Source organism: Candoia aspera, chromosome 7 (assembly GCF_035149785.1).
Source record: "Candoia aspera isolate rCanAsp1 chromosome 7, rCanAsp1.hap2, whole genome shotgun sequence".
Classification (NCBI taxonomy): Eukaryota; Metazoa; Chordata; class Lepidosauria; order Squamata; family Boidae; genus Candoia; species Candoia aspera.
In genome coordinates, this window is record NC_086159.1 from 62,090,149 (window position 1) to 62,113,090 (window position 22,942).

General features: G+C 37.0%; 1 protein-coding gene across 1 annotated transcript; it reads left to right on the plus strand.

Moving 5' to 3' along the window:
* Positions 1 to 59: 59 nt before the first annotated feature.
* Positions 60 to 21,194, plus strand: MLC1 (modulator of VRAC current 1). The gene is made up of 13 exons (XM_063308925.1): positions 60 to 124; positions 4,196 to 4,328; positions 5,127 to 5,310; positions 7,704 to 7,793; positions 9,207 to 9,260; positions 9,353 to 9,454; positions 11,101 to 11,202; positions 15,497 to 15,568; positions 15,659 to 15,775; positions 16,534 to 16,590; positions 18,208 to 18,330; positions 19,310 to 19,477; positions 20,774 to 21,194. The coding sequence occupies exons 3-13, from the start codon at positions 5,131 to 5,133 to the stop codon at positions 20,846 to 20,848; spliced, it is 1,140 nt and encodes a 379-aa protein (XP_063164995.1). The 5' UTR covers positions 60 to 124; positions 4,196 to 4,328; positions 5,127 to 5,130; the 3' UTR covers positions 20,849 to 21,194.
* Positions 21,195 to 22,942: the final 1,748 nt, after the last annotated feature.

Sequence of the window (22,942 nt, forward strand, 5' to 3'; positions counted from 1 at the left end):
GCGGGTGGCTGAGGGGCGGGGGCGCTTTCCCGTTTGAGGAGAGCGCCGTGTAACGGGTCGGGGGAGCGGTCGCCTTTTGCCTTTTCCGCATTTAAAGCCCGCGCCCCCTCCCGTCTCATGACAGGTGGGTATGATTTCCGTGCCCCCCCCCCCATTTTGTCCTCAGCGCTTTGGACGGCACCTTGGTCGGCGGTTTCCAGCCCGGCGCTCTTCCCGAGGGTGGGACTACGGCCCCCATAATCCCCAGCCGTTTGTAATTGGGGACCTTTGGAGGACAGGTGCATTTTCATGGGGAAGCAAGCTCGCTCCCTCACCAAGGAGCGTAAGATAGATACGATAGGTAGGTAGGTAGGTAGGTATATATCTGTTATACATCATAAGTGTGTGTGTGTATATATATGTATATATATATTGCATATATATACTGTACAGTATCTGTCTTATATAAGATATAGATATCTCTCATACACACACACACTCAGGATATATGTCTGCAACTAGGAATAATTTTTTTTTTCTTTTTTAAAGCCAATGCTGGTACAGGTTTTTGTAGCTTGGGAGGAAGGATAACACTCATTCTCACATTGTGCTCACCACAGTTGATTGAGCTCTCAGGATTCACCCGTGCAGAGAACTCCAGATGATTGCATGGATGCAACCATATAGGGGTTGTGAGGGTCAAAAAAGTCAAGATGGCTACTTAGCCATGTCATTGAAGCACTGGCAATCATGCCCTGCAGGAAACAATGTAGATTTATTGATAACAGAACGAAGCTGGCTTGCTTTTCCCTTTTCCAGGATGTTTGTCTACTTCGCTAGTCTCCAGCCATGATATTGTCATGCAAATATTAAAAAGGACTGATCCTACTTAGCTTTGCAAAATCAGCTGAAGTTGATCAGGTGTTTCCATCAGTTGCTGTGCCCTAAATCCTGGTTTACAGATCACTGAGCATGTGGATCCAATACCAAATAATCCACATTATGACTGAAAGCCTGGGTCCTCAGCATGCCTATGAATACATTCCCTGATGTTTACCCTGTTCCTTACTCCACCTGACTTTTTTTTCCTTTTAACGTTAGAAATAAATAAATAAAAAGCTAGCTGGCTGCAAAGCCCAGCCCAGGCCTGGGGATGTGCAGATTGTCCTATGGCACAATCCAAAACATGAATTCTGATGTTTCGGTCCATATGCAGAATGAAATGGCTGTTTTTTTTTTCAGGATATGAATGGAAATGTGGCTGTTTGGGGCTGAAGAAATTTAGTAGGGATGGGAGAGAATGAGAAAAACCTGGGGAGCGTTCGTGGGAATGCTGAGTGCAAATATCAATAACGTGAGCTGTGGCTGATGGGAGGGAAAGAGGGGCAAGATTGGAGGCAGGCTGGCTGGTGGGATGTGCTCGGGCATCAATAGGAGCTACTGTGGGCATAGAGGTGAAGCCATTAGTGGACAGCTAGGACCACTGAATGGAGCAGAGCTTAACACAGCGAAAGATGTGCACAGAAAAAGAATAAAATAGCATTAATGAGCACGTTAAAGAAATATAGGTTATAGATCTCACACACTTAGCCTACCCAAGCATAAAGAATTAGACATTTAGATAAAGTGGGTTTAAAAGTAAGTAAAAAGAGTCATACTGATTTATTTGGTCCAGTTACATCCATTAGAAGAAAAATGATGATTTTTGTTCCTTCTTTTCCCTAAACTGAATTGACCCTCAGCCCTCATTGCTGCTGAAGGCTGCATGGAGAAAGAGGGAACCTCCTGAATCCAGGGCCATGCATGACCCAAGATGAAAAGAGCTGCAGCCACATGCTTCTTCCCAGATGGTGAAGAAGGAAGAAGTGAGGAATGTGGGCGGGGCAACAAACAGCTTCCTCCAGAAACACACAGAGAATTTGCATCCTAGAGTGTACTCATCCACATGCTAATGAGGCATGCTGATTTGCCAGGACCTCCAACAAGAGGGAAAGGAGAGCAGCCAGGACTCAATCACATAGAAGAAAGATTAGGGTGCTACCCTTGTCCTCTTCTTCTAGGATCCCTCTGAACTTGGTTTTGGCTGAAACCCAGCACAACCCATCAGTTCCAGGTTTAGTTTCAGCTGAACTGTGGCCAATCAGAAACAGTTTGGCAGAACTGCTGGAATGTGATGGTTTATTTCATGTTCTAAACAAAACATTTTCTGTTTTGTGCGTACAAAGCACCAACCTCAAGTGTAGTTTATATCTCTAGCATTTCCTCAGGGGCCCAAGTGGACCACAGAGGCATTCTTAGAAATGGAAAAAATGGAGAGTGGTTACAGCCCAGATTTCTTGGAAAATGTGACTTATTCCCTGGGGGAGGGGGGGAATCAAAGATGTACCAATGTGGTAAAAGCCACTTTTGGGTGACCAGAGGGACTGTTAATGAGCAAACTTAACTCTTTGCCTTCTGATGAAGGGGGTTCATGATTGAGCATCCCCAATTTATGAAACCATATGCTGCTCTCAGAAGTTCATGCTGAAAAGTTTATTGGCTGAAAAAAATTGCCATAACTTAGTGCAAACTAGAAGTGTCCATGGGTGTGGTCAAAAGAAACAGTAGCCATGATGCTGCAATGTAAGCTCTGCCTGTTTTTTATGGGTGTCATGACACACAAAAAAACAAGCAGAGATTTGGTCACATTGCCCTGGCCGCCATCTTGCATTCTTTTACCTCACTCTGTGGACAACCCAGTATTAACCATGTTTGAACCCATGCTTGGGAGCAGGTCTTAATACACAATGGAGAAGTGCATACAAGGCTGTCTCAAGGCATTATAGTAGTGAAACGTAATGGCTATGTTGACCCAACAAAATGAGTCAGAGATACTATATGTGAGCTGCCATCTGGTGGCCATTTGGAGTTTTGCAACCCAGATCTGATAGCCCTGGTGTATGGATACAACTGGATCGGTGTATATGTAAGTCTGTGATATAGGTGGGATAGTACATTTCTGTACTAGAGAACACGTGCATTTATTTATTTATTTCTCACATTTCTGCACCGCCCATCTTGCAAGTGACTCTGGGCGGTTTACAATTCAATTAAAATAACAAGAGATTAAAATAAAAAAAAAACAAGTGCATCATAAAAATATAAATATAAAATATAGAAAATATTTAACATTTATATAAAATATAAATTCCTTGGGGCCACATCACAGTGCCAACCACCCTGATGATTGACTATCCCTCCTCCCACCCCAAGCGAGGTGGCAAAGCCAGGTTTTCACTCCCTTTCGGAAGGCTGGGAGAGATTTAGCTAAAAGTTAATTGATATCGTGCCAACTATTTCCTTTTTACCAAGAAAAAATAGTGTCTCAAAATAATTTATCTTAGACAGAAAGATGACGTTTCAGGGTTCTGTGCTGGAGTTGTTTCTTAGTTGCAAGGAATGTTAGGGCAGCACAAAATACCATGCCATCACTCCAGTTAACTGTGTGCCAGTAGCTTCAGAGAAGGTGGCATTCTTATTTATTTAATTTTCTAACAATTAGAGGGACAAAGAGAGATTAAAGGAAACAAAAGCATTTTACATTCCCTATGAGAGTATATTTATTTGTCTTACTTTAAGTTTCTCTCTATAAAACCAGAAGTATAATATATAGAAATGTGCAGTTCATATAATGGTCTTATTTGAAGCACTAAATCAAAACACTGAATAACAATATTGTTCACATTTTCACACCTTGTTCTTAACCTTTAATTTTAATGCAAGTTAAAGACATTTGAAATCAGTGAGACTTTAAAGTGGGCATGTCTGAGTCTCTGTCATAGTCACTGTCCATGTTCAAGTCCCTGACTCCTCCTTTCTTTTGATCCTCTTTTTAGAACACTATTTTTATTTTGTGGAAAAATGGAATAATTTTGCAGGTATGGCCTAGGATAACGCAATCCTATATGTGTCTTTTCAAAAGTAAGTCCATTAGATACAGTAAATGTGTTAGGATTGAAATTGTAATTACTCAATATCATAACATGAATATGATTAAACTATATCATATATTTTACTTTTTGGCAGCATAGAATCTTAACTTGAAACCCTTGGAAAAAACCTTGCGAAAATATGGTGTAGTAGTTCTGTAGTGTGTTCTCTTCATTAACATTCTGTTGGCATTTTTATGTTCCCTTGCCTGAGTTTTTTGCTGTGCTTTTGTTCCTCGTATGAATAGATCCTGTTGAAAGCCAAAGTGGAAGAGCAAAATTTTCAAAGGTTGCATGAATCACTACGCAGCGAAACAAAGTATCCGGACAGTTCTACTCACCAAACTGTTCAAAGTTGACTATTAAACTTCTTAGTTTAAGGTATGTATGGCTTTTTTGCAGGACTGATATATGCGTGGATAAGTTATAGTAATCAGTCTATTCTGTAAATAATTTAAGAGTTGAAAAACTGCATACAATTAATTAGTTGCACTTATAGAGCAAAGTATTTTGTCATGTAATAAAGATAATTACAATTGAAATGTCAGGTTGAGTATAGATCCTGTGCCATTTTTCTACTATTTGCTGATTTTCATACAAAATAAAACTTAGGAAACAATATATAAAAGAATAGTTATTCAGTTCATGATAAAATTAGTTATTATTAGGAAATTGTGCACATACACTGAAATTTACTCAAATCTAATTAATAAGATGTATTCCAGCTTACATCAACTACTAGGGACCACTTTTAAATGCGTGGTATATTTTGTAAGGTACAATAGAAAACTATGAAGTAATTTAAAAGGCTAGTCAATTAAAATTAGAAATAAATTTATTAAATAATTTATTCCGAAGTCCAAAATGAATTGATACAGAACTTAAATCTCTTTGACAGTGTCAAAATTTACCAACTAGTAAATAAATCTGGGATGAGAGGTTAATATTTTGAGTCTTTCTATGCAGTGAAATGTGTGGGGCAATATGTACATTAGAGTTTGTAATGTTACATGATAAAGAAAACGGAAGATACTAAAAGAAGCAGGGAACTTTGTAATCATTATTATTAAATTTTTATATATACACCTTTTTTTAAATATACGTATTTTGGTCAACTCAAGGTGGTGAACGTACATTCAGAAAAGAAATGAAAATGAATATTTTGTTATCTCTTTAAAGCATTATGACAAAGGAAGAATCTTACAGGGAAGAATTTAGTTATGATAGGATGCTAACTTTGGAGCGTGGAAGACAACAGAATGGAAGTTATGTTCCAGATATTAAATCTAGCAATCTTCAGCTCTCCAAAAGATTTCATCCTTGTTTCTTTTATAAAACATGGATTTATTCATTGCTGATGGGGGTAAGTACGAGAAATTATTCAGGCCTAGTTTGGTCTAGTAGTTATTGCTTTGGTGTACACATAATTGAAAACAAAAATATTACTACGTTGTCATCTACTTAATTCAGGTATAGGCAGCCAAGGGCTACATGCAGTCCTTCGCTTACAGTAATTTCAAACATTCTGTGGAAAGGATCATTGCAACTCCTGGTAAAAGCAGGCAGTTCATTGCCACTGAAAGGAAAGAAAAAGCATCACAAAGAGAAAAGAGTGTCCGAATACAGGGGTCCCTGTTAGCACTTGTTACACCTGTTGTTTTCTTTATTCCCTCACGTGGCATTGACATTAAAGAAAGTAATAGGCACAAATTTGCTTCCAGCACTGTCAATGCAATCTGGAAAAAGTATAAGTTATAGAGTGTAATATTACCAGAGAACCAAGCTATCTATGAATTATCTCCATGATGACTCTCTGAAATAGATGTAAAAGGAATTTTGCATCACAAACCATTCCAATGAGGTTCATCAAGTTCTGATCACAGTTCTCACTCCCAGAGTTTTTTCAAGAGAACAAGTGGCCCTTATTACTCACATTTCTGCTACCTGTGGCTGGATCTTTCTGTGGTTAGTAAAAACAGATAAGCCCTTATGGTCTGTGCTAATGGATTATCTGCACTTTTGAGTGTGTGGTTGTGTTCGAAGGAGGACTCTTGAACTATTTTTAATGTATTGCATTGCATTGTATTTTAATGTATTGCTTGCACAGAATAGCATCTGTATGTTAAAGTAAATCTTTTCAAGGTTATCTGTGTTTTGTTACCTTTGGCTGTTAGGCTAGAACAGAACCCACATCAGTAACAAGGGACACTGTTTCTAGGGAGCTTGTACTTAAGATAAGAGTTTTATATAGCAGAGATGAGACTCCCTTGCTTTTAAATGAAGTAGATGTATGCCAGAAAGATTCAGCAATACTATAACATGGTTTTTGAATCTTGTGATGATGTTTTAGGGTAAGTGTGGGATTTGTTTGAGGGGTTGGAGCTTCCTGTTCTTCTAGGGTGCTGCATTCAGTGATCAGTGACATTTTCAGGAAGGACAGGGCTGATTTTAATGATAGAAATAGGAATGGAATACAAAGTACTCCTATTCTCAGATTTAACTTTCTCCAAAGCCTCCAAATTCCTTTTCTGTGAATGATTTCAGGCTCTGGTGGTAGAGATTTAAAAGTAGGAATGGGATCAATTTGCATTCCTACTCCCACTCTTAAACTGATGATGATGATGATAATTTATTAAACTTGTATGCTGCCCAACTGTCAATGACTCTGGGCAGCTCACAACAATAAAAGAAATTACAATAAAATCAATAAAACATTAAAAAAAAAGATAAAAGATGTCAAGCATGATGAAGGGGTCTCACTCTCCCTCACTCAAGGTCCTTCACTGCTCTTCTAAACAACAGCAGAGTGGGGGCCATCTGGACCTTGAGGAGGCAGGGCATGGTGGTAGTGATGATAACAACAACAACTAGGTTTGTGAGGAAAACAATTTGGGGGGAAAATGAAAAATTGCAGCACCAATTTGGGACATTTAGGTTCCAAATATCAGTGGAGTGAACTTGGAGTGCTAGTGGGCTGCAGTAGGATGCTGGAAGGTCTCATACAGCCAATTGGTTGGCCACCCCTTATTTTAGGTAATGTATATAGTAAGAAAGTAGATGAATCGTCTCCTCATCCCCAGTTTTTCCTATTTCTTAGAAATGTTTAGTAATATAGTGTGGTGTAACAATTATGTTAATATAATTTATGCATTAATACATGAACATAATTAGTGATAGTGATTTTGGCACTGGAGATTCCATCCCACTATTGTTACAGGCTAAATGTTACTACTTGCAATACTGTGGTAGTAGTAGTAGTAGTAGTAGTAGTAGTACAATGGCTCCTGAAGATTTTCTCTGAGCAGTTTATGAATAAGAATGGCTTCAAAATATTTTGGAATGGAGATTACATAGTCAGAAAATGTAGGCAATCCATGTGTATTTAGATGCTATGTGTCTGCCAAGGAAACATTTTACTTTTTTTTTAATAGTACTGCAATTAACTAACTTAATTAACCTGTTGCTGAATTCTCATATTTGATAAATATAATGACAAATATCAGAGCTTCCTGCCTGTTTGTTAACAGCAGTTGCATAGTTAAAAGTGTAATGCTATAGAAAGGGTAAAAATTATATGCTTCTGTAAATCTGTATCACATTCTCAATGTATTTCTTCATTTGTATTTTCCTTAGTGAAAAGAATACTTCTTTTATATTGCTGCCAGATATTATTGCATAATAATTCTCAGATTTACATAGTTGCTTAGTTTTATCTCTATTAATCAATATATTGCTTGTCATATTTCTACATTTCAGACTTGTATTCTTATTACCTCTGGATTTTCCCTTTATTTGGGGAATGTTTTTCCAGCTGAAATGGATTACTTGCGCTGTGCAGCAGGTTCAGTAAGCATTCTCACATTACTGTAGCTCCATGAAAATGTGAATTAGAATTGCAATTTCAGTATTTAATTTTCATTAAACTGTATATATTTATGTCAAATTCTCCATATTGCTAATTATAATGCCAATATGTATATGTATATCTTCTTTAGCTTCCTAGCTATTGGTTACAGATAAATTATTTACTGTTAAATTACTGAATTTTTTTTGTGCCAATTAAACACATTTTTCCTTCACCAAAGCAGATGTAAAGTGATACAGCAATAAAAAAAAGTTAGGTTATATACACATTTTAATTGAAATAAGTCCTGCAATGAAATGCTATTATTAGCAATTTCAGAAAAAAATGAGACCCCCCCCAAATCCTGTAAATGTTCTCTTCTTCCACAAGAAGCTGGAGGTGGTAGAGCTGTTTATGCATTTCTGTGTGTATGCGTGTTATATTTGTGAATGTATAAATATGTCCTAATCCAGTAAACAATAGTTAATAGGTGACTTAATTAAAACTAATTTGTTCTATTCGTTATAATGGGTCTCTGTTCTATTACAGTGGGACTTTGTCATGAACATATTTGGTTGGATGAAAACTTAATGTGAATGAAACTTTACTGTCAGCTATTTTGGAACTGAGAAGAAGGGGCTTTGAATTCTTGCTGTATGTAGCACAGGAACATTCACTCTAGGATGGGAAGTAAATACCCTTTAATGGACTGACACAGAGATGTGCCATTCATAGAATACCGTATAAGGACTGCAAAAATCTAGATGGAACCACTAGCTGGAAATAAAAGATTAATTTTATTTGTATGTTCTTGCTGCCATTTAATGGATTTTTGCAGCCCAGATATGATATGGTATATTTAAACACCAGTTCTGGTGTTTAAATTACCAGTAGCCTTAAAATCTCAGTAAAGTCTTAAAGTCTCAGCAGGTGGCAGCACTTGGCTAATGTTGTCAGGGTTTGGAAGCCAGGCAGAGTCAGTCCTGCTTATGACTGCTCTGGAAGACCACCAGAGAATACTTGGGCTACCAACTGGGCTGGGAAGTTGAAAAATATCCTGAAGGAACGCTCTGGCAAACTCTATACACCGTTGCCAGGAAAATGGTAAAGTTGTGTCCATGTAGCCCCTAGGAGTTGAGTTTGACTTGGGGGTGTCTTTATTTATAAGGTGCAAAAGCCCATGCACACATCTAAACTATGTCTTTGACATAAACTTTTTGTTAAAACAGCTTTGCATAATTTTTAAATATGGTATATTGTTTAATTAGTGCTCCCCCAACTTAAATGAGTGATACAGGATTTCAGCAGTTTAACTATGTTGAAATAGAACTTGACTTTTCTATCATATGTTAAGTACCACATTGACATGAAATATATTATTTTTTAAGTTGTTTTTTTAATGTTTTTTGGCCTAGTGTATTCCCTCAGCAGCAGTGAGTTTTGCCATAGCCAGAAACAAAGCTAATGTGGTAAGTCCTTTAAGTTTAGAAAGATGGATAACATGTTGTTTATGTATTATTCTAACTAAATGAAAAAAATAATGTTCTCACTGTTTTTACAGATACCCGATTTTCAGTTTCTATTTGTTTCAACATTCGCGATTACAACAACATGTTTAGTCTGGTTTGGATGCAAGCTTGTCTTAACACCTACAGCAATAAATGTGAGTAGTAAACAACAAATACTGTATAGAACGTTTGAACAAATCAGTCAAGCGTTATATTAAAAACTTGTTGTGCATTATGTGACCATTAAATAATTAAGGGATAGATAAAATACAATTGTCTATCAATAGAATATAGCCAGTAGATTGCATTCACTTGTATGTTTCATTAAAATTATTGAAATTAGGATAGTCATAATCAATTTTTCATACAAATTTCAATTATATCAAAGTGTGACTAACTTGTTTTCTAATCCAGACTTTCTGCTTCTGCAGTGTTACATTGCTTGGAGAAAAAAATCATAGTCATTTATTTCTCATTTTTTAACATTCAGGAAAACTTTTAACTGTATACATTTAATTTTTTATTGCATTTAAAAGTTGTATTAATAATTACAGGTATATGTATTTTATTGTTGTGCTTTCTGGCCCAAAGGCCGTAATAAAAGATTTGATGATGAACGTGTGGGAGAATCCACAGCTTAGTAGAACACCTGCTTGGTATGAACAATGTTCCATGTTCAGTGCTAGCATTTCCAGGTAGTGATGGAAAAGAACCTGTCAGAAACCATGGAGAGTCCTGCCAATTAATGATAGGGGCCATACTGTGTTACACCACAATTAACCATGGCTTATTGAATAAGCAACAGTTGATTAAGCCAAAACTAAATTAAATTATGTCTTGGCATAATGTATGAATCCAGCTGTTCTCAAAAATACTATGCTATTTATTTTGTTTATTTCCTTGTTTGATTGCCTTATACATTGCTCCAGTTGCTGATAACTTTGAGCGGCATACATATCCACCATCTATAATTCAGGTTACAATATTAACAAAATTACAATTAAAAAATCAAAGAACATCTACTTATGAAAACAGCAGTACCATCAATTACATTAGACAAATATCCCAAAGCCAGAGGGAACAACATTAACAACATTTCAGTCCCCAAGGACTGCTGGAGCAGCCAGGTTTTAATGTCCTTCCTAAAAACCAGGTGGATGGCAGAATTCAGATTTCTGGGGGATGGATCAATGGACATTTTATGGCAGTTTCATCTGCTTCTGTATTCCTAAAAGTTACATTTGCAGTATGATTGCATTCAAAAGGTATTGATCCTGGGTACTTCCAGATGAAGCTGTTACTGTACAAATGTCATTTCGTTCATGGAATTTTATTGAGGTGGTGGTACTCCAGATCTAATCTCTTTCACTAACAGCTTTCCCATATTTTCTCACTATCTTTCCATCAATTTTCTTGTCACATAAAAATTCATTAAGAGTGAAAGATGAAATTGTTGCACAAAGATTTTTTTAAATTGATAGTACTTAGGACAATTGTTTGAAAGCACTGTCTTCCTCTTTCAGTGTAATTGCAGATTGTTTTCTGTGTGATTCAAAATTCTTTATTTATACCTGTGGAATTCTTTAATTTAATTTTGAGGGATTGTATTGGAACTATTCAAATTAGGCAAAACTGCATGAGAAGCCATTTTACATTAATATCTTATTACAGTATTAGGATCCATTTTTAATGACTGCCATTACAAAGATAATGGTTTAATCTAATTCAAAAAGCAAGGACAACAATAATTTTATCAAAACACTTATGTTAATATAAATCATTTAAAACTTTTTACCCACAGATAAATTTCAACCTGATTCTCCTGATTCTGCTAGAGGCTTTTATGGCAACTACTGTAATAATATCTGCTAGATCTAATGAGGAATGCTGCAAGAGAAAAAGAGTAAGGTTGCCTTTTACTATTTTTAATACAGCCTAATGCTTTCTTTCAGCATGTATTGCATATCCCTTTTTTTCAAATCAGAATAATCTGTTTATTTATGCATAGGGATTTAGAGAATGTATCCCCTGTTATTTTACAAAAAACATAGTATCTTGTTCTCTCTATGCTACTGTACGTTGCTCCTTGGGACACATTTCATTTAAAATATAACTTATAAACTCGTACAGTATTTAATTCATTTTCTTCTAATTTATATATTTTATATATGCATTAAATTTTTGTGTACAAACATGTGGCTGACATTAAGATCAGAAGCTTTCTTTTTTCTTTTGATATAATACAGTATGTATTTCTTAAATGCTAAGTCCATAACCATATTGTAATCTTCACAAGAAAAATCCTGCCTTAATCATTTTTTGTGAATGTATTTGTGTGCGTATCTCAAACCTCACACAATACAACACTTGCAACACCTGTAGTTATGCTAGCATATATAGATTCATAATTTAGTGTTATTTTATTCTGAAAATACTATAAGGAAGCTGCTATCTTTATTTTGCTCATAATTGTACAGAAGAATAAAACTATATTTCTTTAATTATATCTTCTACATAACCAACCAAGATTGAATCTAGAGATTCAGTCTAGACTCTAGCCTTACATGAGTCAGGATGCCTATTCTATGAGGGAAAAAAAAAATAAAGCTTCAGCACAAAGCATTGAGAAATCTCTTGCAAAATGTCTCAGTATACATTTTTTAACCAAGTCTGCTAACACAATGTGTTGCAAAATATTATGCACAAGGGCTTGCAATACCTCAAGGTACATGGCTTGCATTAAAACATTTTTACTTTACTCTTTAGCCAAAAGGGCTCTCAGGGTAGCTTACAAAAATCTGTATTATGTCAGTACCTGCCTGAGATTTACAATTTTAAATGTACAACTTACAAAGGAAAACAGGTAGAGGAAGATAAGGGAGGGGGGCAGGGAAGGAAGATCAGACAACTTTTGAAAAAAAAAAGCATTCTTATTAATGTTCAACAGGGAAGAATAGTTCAGATAGCTTTCTAGAATGGCTGCCAATTGGGAAGCATTAGGTAAAGGTAAAGGTTTCCCTTGACATTAAGTCCAGTCGTGTCCAACTCTAGGGGGCGGTGCTCATCTCCGTTTCAAAGCCGAAGAGCTGGTGTTTGTCCGTAGACAGTTCCGTGGTCATGTGGCCGGCATGACTACATGGAATGCCGTTACCTGCCTGCCAAAGCGGTACCTATTAATCTACTCACATTTGCATGTTTTTGAACTGCTAGGTTGGCAGGAGCTGGGACTAGCAACGGGAGCTCACCCCGTCACGCGGATTCGAACCGCCGACCTTCTGATCGGCAAGCTCAGCAGCTCAGCGGTTTAACCCGCAGCGCCACCGCAAACAGCTACTTCTGCTCTGCAGCTTCCTGGAATAGTTACTGTTAGATGATAGCTGAGGGAGGACAACATAAAGTTGTAATAGCCAGCTCCATAGTGTTCCTCTAGGTCTTGTGAAACAGTTTTATTTATTTATTTAATTTGTCCCCGCCCATCTCCTCCTGTCGGGGGACCCTGGGTGATTTACAGCAATCAATTAAAACAACAATAATAAAATCCACAATATAAAATTACAATAATAAATAATATAAATAAGAATAAAAAATAAAAAAGTCCAAGTGGCAAAAGAATCTAAAGCAGTGCAAGTGTGGGAGGAGTGGTCTATAGCAGCCATCCCCATGTAGATCTATTCCCCTCTCCGCACCAAGTGAGGTGGCAGAACCAGGTCTTCAGACTCCTCCAAAAGGCCAGGAGCAATGGGGCCAATCTCACCTCCCAGGGCAGCATGTTCCATAGGGCAGGCACCACTGCAGAGAAGGCCCGCTTCCTGGACCCCGCCAAATGTTGTCTTAGAGCCGGGGTCCGCAGCATGCCATCTCTGCACTATTGGGTGGGACGGGCTGATATAATGGGGAAGAGGCGGTCCCTCAAGTAACCTGGCCCCATGCCATGTAGGGCTTTAAAGGTGATAACCAACACCTTGAATTGGACCCAGAAGCAAACTGATACCCAATGCAGCTCACGCAGCAGCAGTATTACATGTGCCCTTCTGGGGGCACCAAAGACAGCTCGCGCGGCTGCATTCTGGACCAGCTGAAGCTTCCGGATACTTTTCAAGGGTAGCCCCATGTAGAGTGCATTGCAATAGTCTATATGAGAGATAACAAGGGTGTGAGTGACTGTTTGAAGGGCCTCCTGATCCAGGAAAGGGCGTAACTGGTGCACAGCATGTAGCTGCGCAAAGGCTCTCCTAGCCATGGCTGCTACCTGCTCTTCGAGCAGGAGTTGTGAGTACAGGATGACCCCCAGATTACACACTGGGTCTGTCTGGGGCAGTGCAACCCCATCCAGAACTAAAGATGACAATTTCCCAGATATGGAAGAACCATTAACCCACAGCCACTCCATCTTACCAGGGTTCAGTTGAAGCCTGTTGTTCCCCATCCAGACCCCCACAGCCCCAGACACTCAGAGAGGGCAGTCACGGCATCACTTACTTCACCTGGGATGGAAATATACAATTGAGTATCATCAGCATACTGATGATACCTCATCCCGTGGTGACGGATGATCTCACCCAGCGGTTTCATGTAGATATTGAAAAGGAGTGGACAGAGTACCGAACCCTGTGGCACCCTAGAAAGGAGGGGCCGAGGGTCGGACCTCTCGCTCCCTATCACCACCGACTGGGACCGGCCCTGGATGAAGGAGGTGAACCAGTGCAGAACCATGCCACCCACCCCCAACTCCCTGAGCCGCCCCAGAAGGATACCATGGTTGATGGTATGGAAAGCTGCTGAGAGATCAAGGAGAGCAAGGATGGATGCACTGCCACCATCCTGCTTCTGCCAGAGATCATCCATAAGTGCGACCAATGCTGTTTCTGTCCCATAACTGGGCCTGAAACCTGACTGAAAGGGGTCCAGATAATCTGTTTCCTCCAGGACCCTCTGGAGCTGCAAAGCCACCACTTTCTCAACCACCTTTCCCACAAAGGGAAGGTGGGAGACTGGACGAAAATTGTCCAGAACAGTAGGGTCCAGCGATGGTTTCTTGAGGGGGTGCACCAATACCTCTTTAAAGGTAGCCAGGAATACCCCCTCTCCCAAGGATGTATTAACCATCGCATGGACCCATCCACATGTCACCTCCCGGGCTGCTTTTACCAGCCAGGAGGGGCATGGGTCTAGATGACACGTGGTGGCATTTACTGTCCGTAGGATCCTGTCCACTTCCTCAGGTCCAACAGGATCAAACTGCTCCCAGATAACTGGGTAAGCCCGTTCCCCAAGTATCTCTCCAGACCAAGCCTCATGCCTGGAGTCTAACTTGGAGCAGATCCGAGCGATTTTGTCCTGGAAATGCTCAGCAAATTCCTCTGCACGGCCCTGTAGGTGGGTCACCGAACCCACCTTCCCCAAAAGGGATCAAGTGATCTTAAACAGGGCCGTCGGGCGGCATTCTGCGGACGCAATAAGAGCGGAGAAGTATTGATGCTTCACCGCTTTTATCGCCACAAGGTAGTCCTTAATAGCGGCTCTAACCTCTAACAATCCACTGCCACAGTTTCTTAGACTGGTGCATTTCTGAACATCCAGTCTTGTGTCTAATCTCCCCTCACATACATTTTTTTTTTTAAGACTGTGATTTCAGATTCTGAATAGTCATCTGACCTTAAGGAATCTACTATCTTGATCACATTTGGAATATTCTCCATTAGCATGCATACTTTGTAAGAAACATACAGTTCTGTTTTGAACATTCTTCAGGGCCTTCTGGAAACTGTATAGGAATTATGTGCAATTCTTTATTCATGCATGGATAATAATAGTGATGATGTATGGATCATGTGCATATTTGCCACAAAACATAAATATGCACAATGACAGGTTGATATTATATATGTTAACAACTGATCATACAATACATTAAGATAGAAGGAAAAAATGCTGTAGCTAATTTCTTATATCACAGTAATTTACGTTACGCTTCAAACCATATGTACAGAGGACAGAATAGAAGGATTTTTTTCTCATAAAATATGTACAAAGTGGTACTGATGGGACTTTAAACATGAGAATCCTCTTTTCTCAAGCTATACATACTGTATGCTAAAACCTTAACAGTATACTTCTATCTGTCAATAGCTTCTGTAGATTGATTGTTAGTGTTTGGTATTGTTGCTTGCTTACTTTGATCATCTTTTCCCTTTTAGACAACTATTTATGATAATACTAGCACACTGAATAATATCAGCTTCCCTATACGGATCCTAAAATCCTATTCGGTAAGGAAATTGTTTTATTGTTCCCTAGAAATCTTCTAGGAATTTGTTGCTATAATGAAATTCCAATCAAATTGCTCTTTTTTTTTTAAGGTAGTAGAAATAATTATTGGAATTTCTGCTGTGTTTGGAGGAATAATTGCCTTGAATATGGATATACTAATCTCAGGCCCGTACCTTTCGGTAACTTTTTTTTGGATTTTAGTTGCTGTAAGTATTTCCCAATTGAATGTAACTTATTTTTATTTTCAAAAATTAACTATCAACAATTACTGTCATATCCTCTGGATTAGGAGGTAAGAACTCTTATACTATCTATAAACTACTTTTAATATTTTCCAATAACTTGTCTCTACAAATAGAAATAATTGAAAGACGTATCCCAGTGTACAACAATGTTATAAAATGGTATCCTTGTCCTTTGTAGGTACTTTATGCTTTTCATCTATTTCATTTTACTTGAAACTCTTGTCTCAAAAAGATATACAGTGAATCAGGAATGTGAATCACAGCAAATAATATATAGGTTGTTAAAAATATATTTAGATAGTAAATGAAATTAATTACCTCAAATATGAGTTAGATAGAATATCTACCCATGATGGCTATAGTCACTGCATACGTTCCTCAGACAATTTTTCTGAGGAAACCAGTAGGAGATAGGTTGGGGGATAGAGTTTCTCAGGCCAGGGTGCTGAAAATGTCAACAAACAGCTGCCACATAGCACTAAGCATAAGACACACCAAGCCGCATTTCCATTAAGCAGTGAGAGAAATAGGTATTGAGTTTAGCCCATATCATGTCAAGAGTAGAGAAGCTTCAACTAAGCATGAGATTTTACTGAATTGTTTGGCTACAAAAAAACAAAATTGTGAAAGTACAACATAATAGGATCTACCATTCTCTTGAAATGTAGCTTCGGGTGTTCTGACTCTGAACATTTTCTCATATTTTATTTTTTTCTTAGTGTTTCCCCAGTGCTATTGCAAGTCATGTTGCTGCTGAATATCCAAGCAAATGCTTGGTAAGTACATTGTTAAACTAATCAGATAGATGATAGCCTCATAAGTGTTGCTGGAATAAAATAAATTGGTCTAGATCGGTCTTATGGGTTTTTTTTTTTTACTTCAAATGCATTGTCTTTTTTCACACAATCCCCAATTGGGAAACACTTTTGTTGGGAGATATCGTAAGATGCATATTGGTCCAATAAATGCATTGCCGAATTGTTTGGGATCTTTTTCATTGATCAAAAAGTTATCTTTTTAATTTCTTTCACATAATTTATGAAGATAACTTAATGGACCCATTATTGGGGCCATGTGGAAACTGATTCCCCAAGAGTTACTGGAAAAAAATGACCCTACAGGATTTGATACTCTTCAAAAATGTGTTTGTCCAAATATGATTAGTGGGACAAAATGGCTTTATATTTTAACATCTTCAAACATTTCAGTCCCCATTTCTTGTAACTACTGTTTTATTTACAGTCTTAATGCCTCTTCTCTGTTGTTTCCCATTCATGTACAATTTCAAACTTCCTTATTTTTACTTCCAGTCTGCTCTTTTTCATGGCTGTGTTGTTACATATTAATTATGCATCTCTTCTGCAATTTATGTTCTGATATAGGCTAGCAGTAATCATGGGGAGGTGTCAGAAAAATCAAAATGGCAATTGCAGCAGTGTAATAGAAGCCCTGCTCTTTTTGGATATGTATGCAATGTAGATGCATATACAAAAGGAGTGGGATTTCGATTGTACTACCTTGGCTTTTTTTTATCCACCCCAGCCCCCACCCCCAAGGACATCACTGATGTATTTAAAGTAGGGACGCCTGAAATAATTTAATGGCATATGCAAAACAACTTGCATTGCATGCCCAAGTTTGTACAGGCTTGCAATCTAAGTGTATTTCTAGTCTAGTCAGAATGTACATTGTTTTACTTTCCTTGTCCACTTAGTGGCTGCTGTCAGAACCTCAGCTAAGCTTAGTATTAAGTCCTGACTTTCATTTTCAACCATTTTTGTTTGGCTATTTAGTTGCTTTGGATATACTACATGTCATGAGTAAGGATGGTGAGCAGGGGGCTCCCATCCAGACTGTCAAGCGCATGCGTAGCACTGATGAATTGTTCAGCCATTCAAAGAGACACAGATCGGGACCGCCTTACCCTTGGGGGTTGTATGTCTGGGTTTTCCCATGCTTCTTCAGTTTGTTAGGATTCCTCTTAAGTACTAGCAATAAATATTAGAGACCAGTTCCTTGTCTCAGTGTGTTTCCTGGTTGTTAGGACATCAATCCTAACAAACTCAAGAAGCGTGGGAAAACCCAGACATATAACTCCCCAAGGGTTAAGGCAGTCCCGATCTGTGTCTCTTTGAATGGCTGAACAATTCATCAGTGCTACGCATGCGCTTGACAGTCTGGATGGGAGCCCCCTGCTCGCCATCCTTACTCATGACACTACATGTTTTAATATAATATCTGAAATATTCATCTGTTAATTTTTAATATTCATTGTTCATTTCTCTATGAATATAGCTTAATTAAAATCTTTGTGTAAATAAACCATGGTAAAATACATTTATGGAAATTTCTTCTTAGTAACTGTATATTTCATAATTTTATCTTTAATTTAGGTGGAAGTTCTTATTGCCATAAGCAGTGTTACATCTCCATTGTTATTCACAGCTTCAGGATACTTGTCTTTCAGTATAATGCGCATTGTGGACATGATTAAAAATTATCCACCAACAGTTCAAGTATGTTTTATTTTTGAGTTATTAATACATAATAAATATTGTTGTATGTATATTGTGTTTAGGCCATAAAGTTCTGTGCAGATAACTAATTTCTAATGAAAGAAATTCTATGATTTATTAAAACAAATGTGACTCTAATTTTGGAACAGAACTGGTAACTCACACAACATTGTGTATTACAAGGGCTTTGGAGACTAGAGTTAGAAGATTTGAGCTGGGAGCTAAAGGCACAAGATCAAAGAGGAAAGGTTGAAAACATATTTAAATTAACCAGGAAATAGTTGGCTGCAGGTCTACTAGTTAACACAGAATTTTAAAGAAACTGATGGAGACCAAGTCAAGACTAGTGAATGTATCTAGCAGTTGCATTTGTGCAATTTCCAGTTTTTGTAATGTTTTAGAGATATTTATCAGTTGACTGAAATCAATTTATGTATCAACAGGGAAAAATACTTGCTTGCAAATTTGCATACTGCCAAAGACATTCACTTCAGGAAAGAATTTCAGTCACTCACAAGTTTCTTCTTGCCAGCTGTGGTAACATGTGCTAGTATTTCTAATCACAGATGTCCAGAATAAATGTTTCAGACACAAGTATGATATTAGAAAAACTGGTATATTTATCATTTTAATGTGTTGTTATATAAAAGCTAAATTTGTTCAGATAAAGTAAGGAGGGATTCAAATGAATGATCTTTGAATCTGAATGTATAGGATTGCCAGAGCCTCTAGAGCCAGTTTGGTGTAGTGGTTAAGGCACCAGACTAAAAACTGGGAGACTGTAAGTTCTAGAGCTGCTTTAGGCATGAAGCAGCTAGGTAACCTTGCACCAGTCACCCTCTATCAGCCCTAGGAAGCAGGCAATGGCAAACCACTTTCAAAAATGTAGCCAAAAAAACTGCAGGGACCAGTCCAGGCAGCAAAAGTGGATAATGTTTAGCATATCTAAAACTTGTTTTGTGTATCTGTTGATTTTTAGCAGTCTTATGATGTGCTGCTCTTGCTTCTAATGCTGATGCTATTAGTTCAAGCTTTTCTGACAACTGGGACAGTCATACTATGTGTAAATTTTAAAGCAAAAATGAAAATGCATGATTCATTGTGGGCAGGGCCACCACCAAACAAACAGGAATACAAAACAACAGAGGTGAGTAATATTTACAGTTTAAATTTCATCACAGAATATTGTTAATAATTTAAATCTTATTGTTCTCAAAATTGTTGAATGTTGGTATTCATGTAGATCTTGTCTCAATTATTCATTAAAATGTGCAGAATGTTCATTTATAGAAGAAGTGAATGTTTTATATCCATAGTTCTTTTTGAAATGCATGTATCTATACCTAGCAGAAGTAGAGTCAAATTCACCTGTTTTATGGATCCATCCCAAATTTTACCTGTTACTTAGACAGCACATTTCTCTCTCTCTCTCTTTTTCTCTCTCTGGGTGTGTATGTAGATAGATAGATAGATAGATAGATAGATAGATAGATAGATAGATAGATAGATAGATAGCTGTGAACATGGTCATGTTCATCCCTTGCTATTGTTGTCTCTCTCCTTCAGGAGTTCTTATCCTGAGATCCATAAAGCCCTTGGGAGTCCATGGGTAGATTTTAAGGGATCCACAAACTTGGATGGGAAAACAACAACAACTTTATTTTCACTATTTTATTTTATGCATTTAAATACATTTTTCTGAGGAGGGGTCCATAGGTTTCACCAGACTCTTTAGTGGTCCATGGTACAAAAATGTTAAGAATCCTGCTATATTTTGTGTGTTTGTTTTTCTAATATTGTCCAACTTCTAAATTATTTGACACAACAATATTTTTACTGCTTATCTTAACTTTTGTAGAATATCATATACACTAAAATTATTGCATAAGTAAATATGAAAAGTTTAAGCTAGCTTGTTGAAGTAGACTATATAATTTTTTATGGATTATAAGAATACATTAAAAATTATACACAATTATTTCTGATGGCAATACTTGCATCATAGTTAAGGAAATATATCTTTGCATTTATTGCCTCATGTGTTTATGAATCAAATAATATAGTCAGACTTGTGATTAGATTTCTTCTGGATTTTTAATGTAGCAGAAGGCTTGAAACAATGCATGGGATAGGGTTCTAAAACATTTCTTAAATGCCATTTTATAAATTGAATTGGCATCCTAAAGTTTGCTTTAATTTGCTTCAGGAGGAAAGCTGACACTTGTGCCTGTAGTAGCTTCCAAATTAGAAGAAATAGGAGATTTGTTCAGGAAAATAGTGGAAAAGGGCTCTTGCACCTCTGATGAATTAGGGAGTTATTGTATTTATAATCATGGAGATATGTAATCATTTATGTAACTTATCAAATCATAATTTGTTGTTGTTATGGATTCTTCTGCACTTTATTCTTTGTTCCATTCCTTGACATCCTTTTTTGTTTTAGGTCTCCAATAACAGCATGAAGGACTTTGATAAAGAGAAAGCTTGGAAAGCTGTTGTAGTGCAGATGGCTCAGTAATCTGCACTTGGGGGACTGAACCAGGGACATGTTAGGGCAAATTAACATTTGTTATTTAAAAGGGCTGTGGTCTTAGACACAAAGCAACTAATTTCATAGCAGCTCCGTTTACCAGAATGGCTTGAAAACAATTCTTGTGTCAGAATATGATCAATAAATAATAACATCCTTTAAAAGTAATACATATTGTTATGATAGTTTATGTATTTGATTTAACATCTTAATTTCAGTGACTTTATTTGCAAACTGATTTTACAGCAATGTCATTATTAATTAAATATTTTGACTATATGAACAATTAATGCAAATAACTATGAATTAGTTTTGTTTATGGCAAGAGACTAATATAATTACTGGTATTTAGTTGATATTAATTTTTTTAGCAAGTTTGTAACAAATACATTTTACCATTAATGCTTTTGCTGATGAATTTTTTAAGGAGTTAAACTTGTTCTTACTTTTGGATAAAATAAAAATCTTTACAGCAAGTCAGTTCTAGTTATTGGATTGATGTTGCGTTAACTAAAATGGCAGAAATACCACAATTTCTGATAGATTGTCGCTTTCAGATCTGATTACAGGAACACATAAGGTTGGGCTCATACGTTATACAAAACCACAGTATGGTTTTGACATTGTGAGATCTATCAAAAGGAAAAAATAAAAAAACTCATCTTTGGTTTAGGGCAGAAATCTAAAGTTTGAAATCATGCTTTTATTGATTGTAGCTTAGTGCTATGAGTAAATATGATGCATGGTTTTGATTTGCTTTTTCAATCTACCACTTTACGATGCTCAAGCATTTATTGATGCTCAAGAATGTAAGGCAAAACAGCTAAAAGAAACCAGGAATGTTTTAAACAGTGATAATTTTGCTTATCTGCGGAGTGAAATATGGCTTGTTTCTACTTCTGCCATATTTTTTACTTGGTAAAAAAATGCAGCCACAATTGACAATGGGTCTAGCTATATTTTTAGATGAGCTGTTTCCTTTCCGTGGTTTCTAAAGTAGTAACAGTTTTCTTCTTTCCCAAACTGCAGCCTGTTTATTTTGTATCACACAGTTTTATGGGAGACCTGGAACAGCTTCAATTTTCAGAATTTTTCACCTTAATTATGCGTTTCTGTATTGAATACTATTTTTACTATGATGGCCTTATAATAGTACAGTAAATGCTACTAAAGTATAGGAGGTGGCTATTACATATATGGCAAAAAAAAAAAGCCAACGTTGATAGCTGGAAAACATCTGAACCTCCTGATTATTTAAAGTAGCATCGTAAAGAAATGTTTTAATAAATAAGATAATTATACTTTGACTCTTAGGCTTTAGATTCCTCTTATTTATTTATTTCATATGGCATAGCAGAATACAGCATTATTGCATAAAAGTTCACAGAGTGATATATAAAATGTGTATAAAATGTAAAACATTGGCACGGTATATTATTTTAAAAACATGCAATATGAATAATGAGTAAAATTATAAATAGAATTAAGTTATGTATGAGCAATTACTAGAGTGGCTAAGCCTCTGGCGGAATATCTAGATTGTTTGGCCATTGGACTGCAGTGCCCTTAAGATAAAGTAGTTCCTCCGAGGGAGCTTACTCCTAAAAAAGATAATTAAGTACAATAGAAGAAGTGGGCATGAAATTAGTGCCATTAAAATATAATTGAGTAGCAATTGAATAGAAAAGAGTTCAAGAACATTTAAGAAATGGATTATGTCCAAGAAAGCAATAAGAGAGTGAGTCAGCTAAACTTACACTCCAGTTACTTGCATGGCTTGGATGTCACTTTCAAAAAGGTAATTCCTGGGTACCAGTCATCCATAACTCCAGTGATAGAGAATGTGAGTAAAGCCTTAGAGGATAAGCACTCTCAGTTGGCAAAGGTGACCTTTTTGATATTCTGGTTTCAAATCACAGAAGACTTTGCTGGTAATAATGAGAACCCTAAACTGTGCATAGAAATGAACTGGAAAATACACAGTTTAAGGAAATTATATTATGCAAAAAGGAGTAATGTTGCCTGGCGGATTTTGTTCTTAGTAATCATTAGAATTTCATTAGGGAAGATGCTGTGTCGATC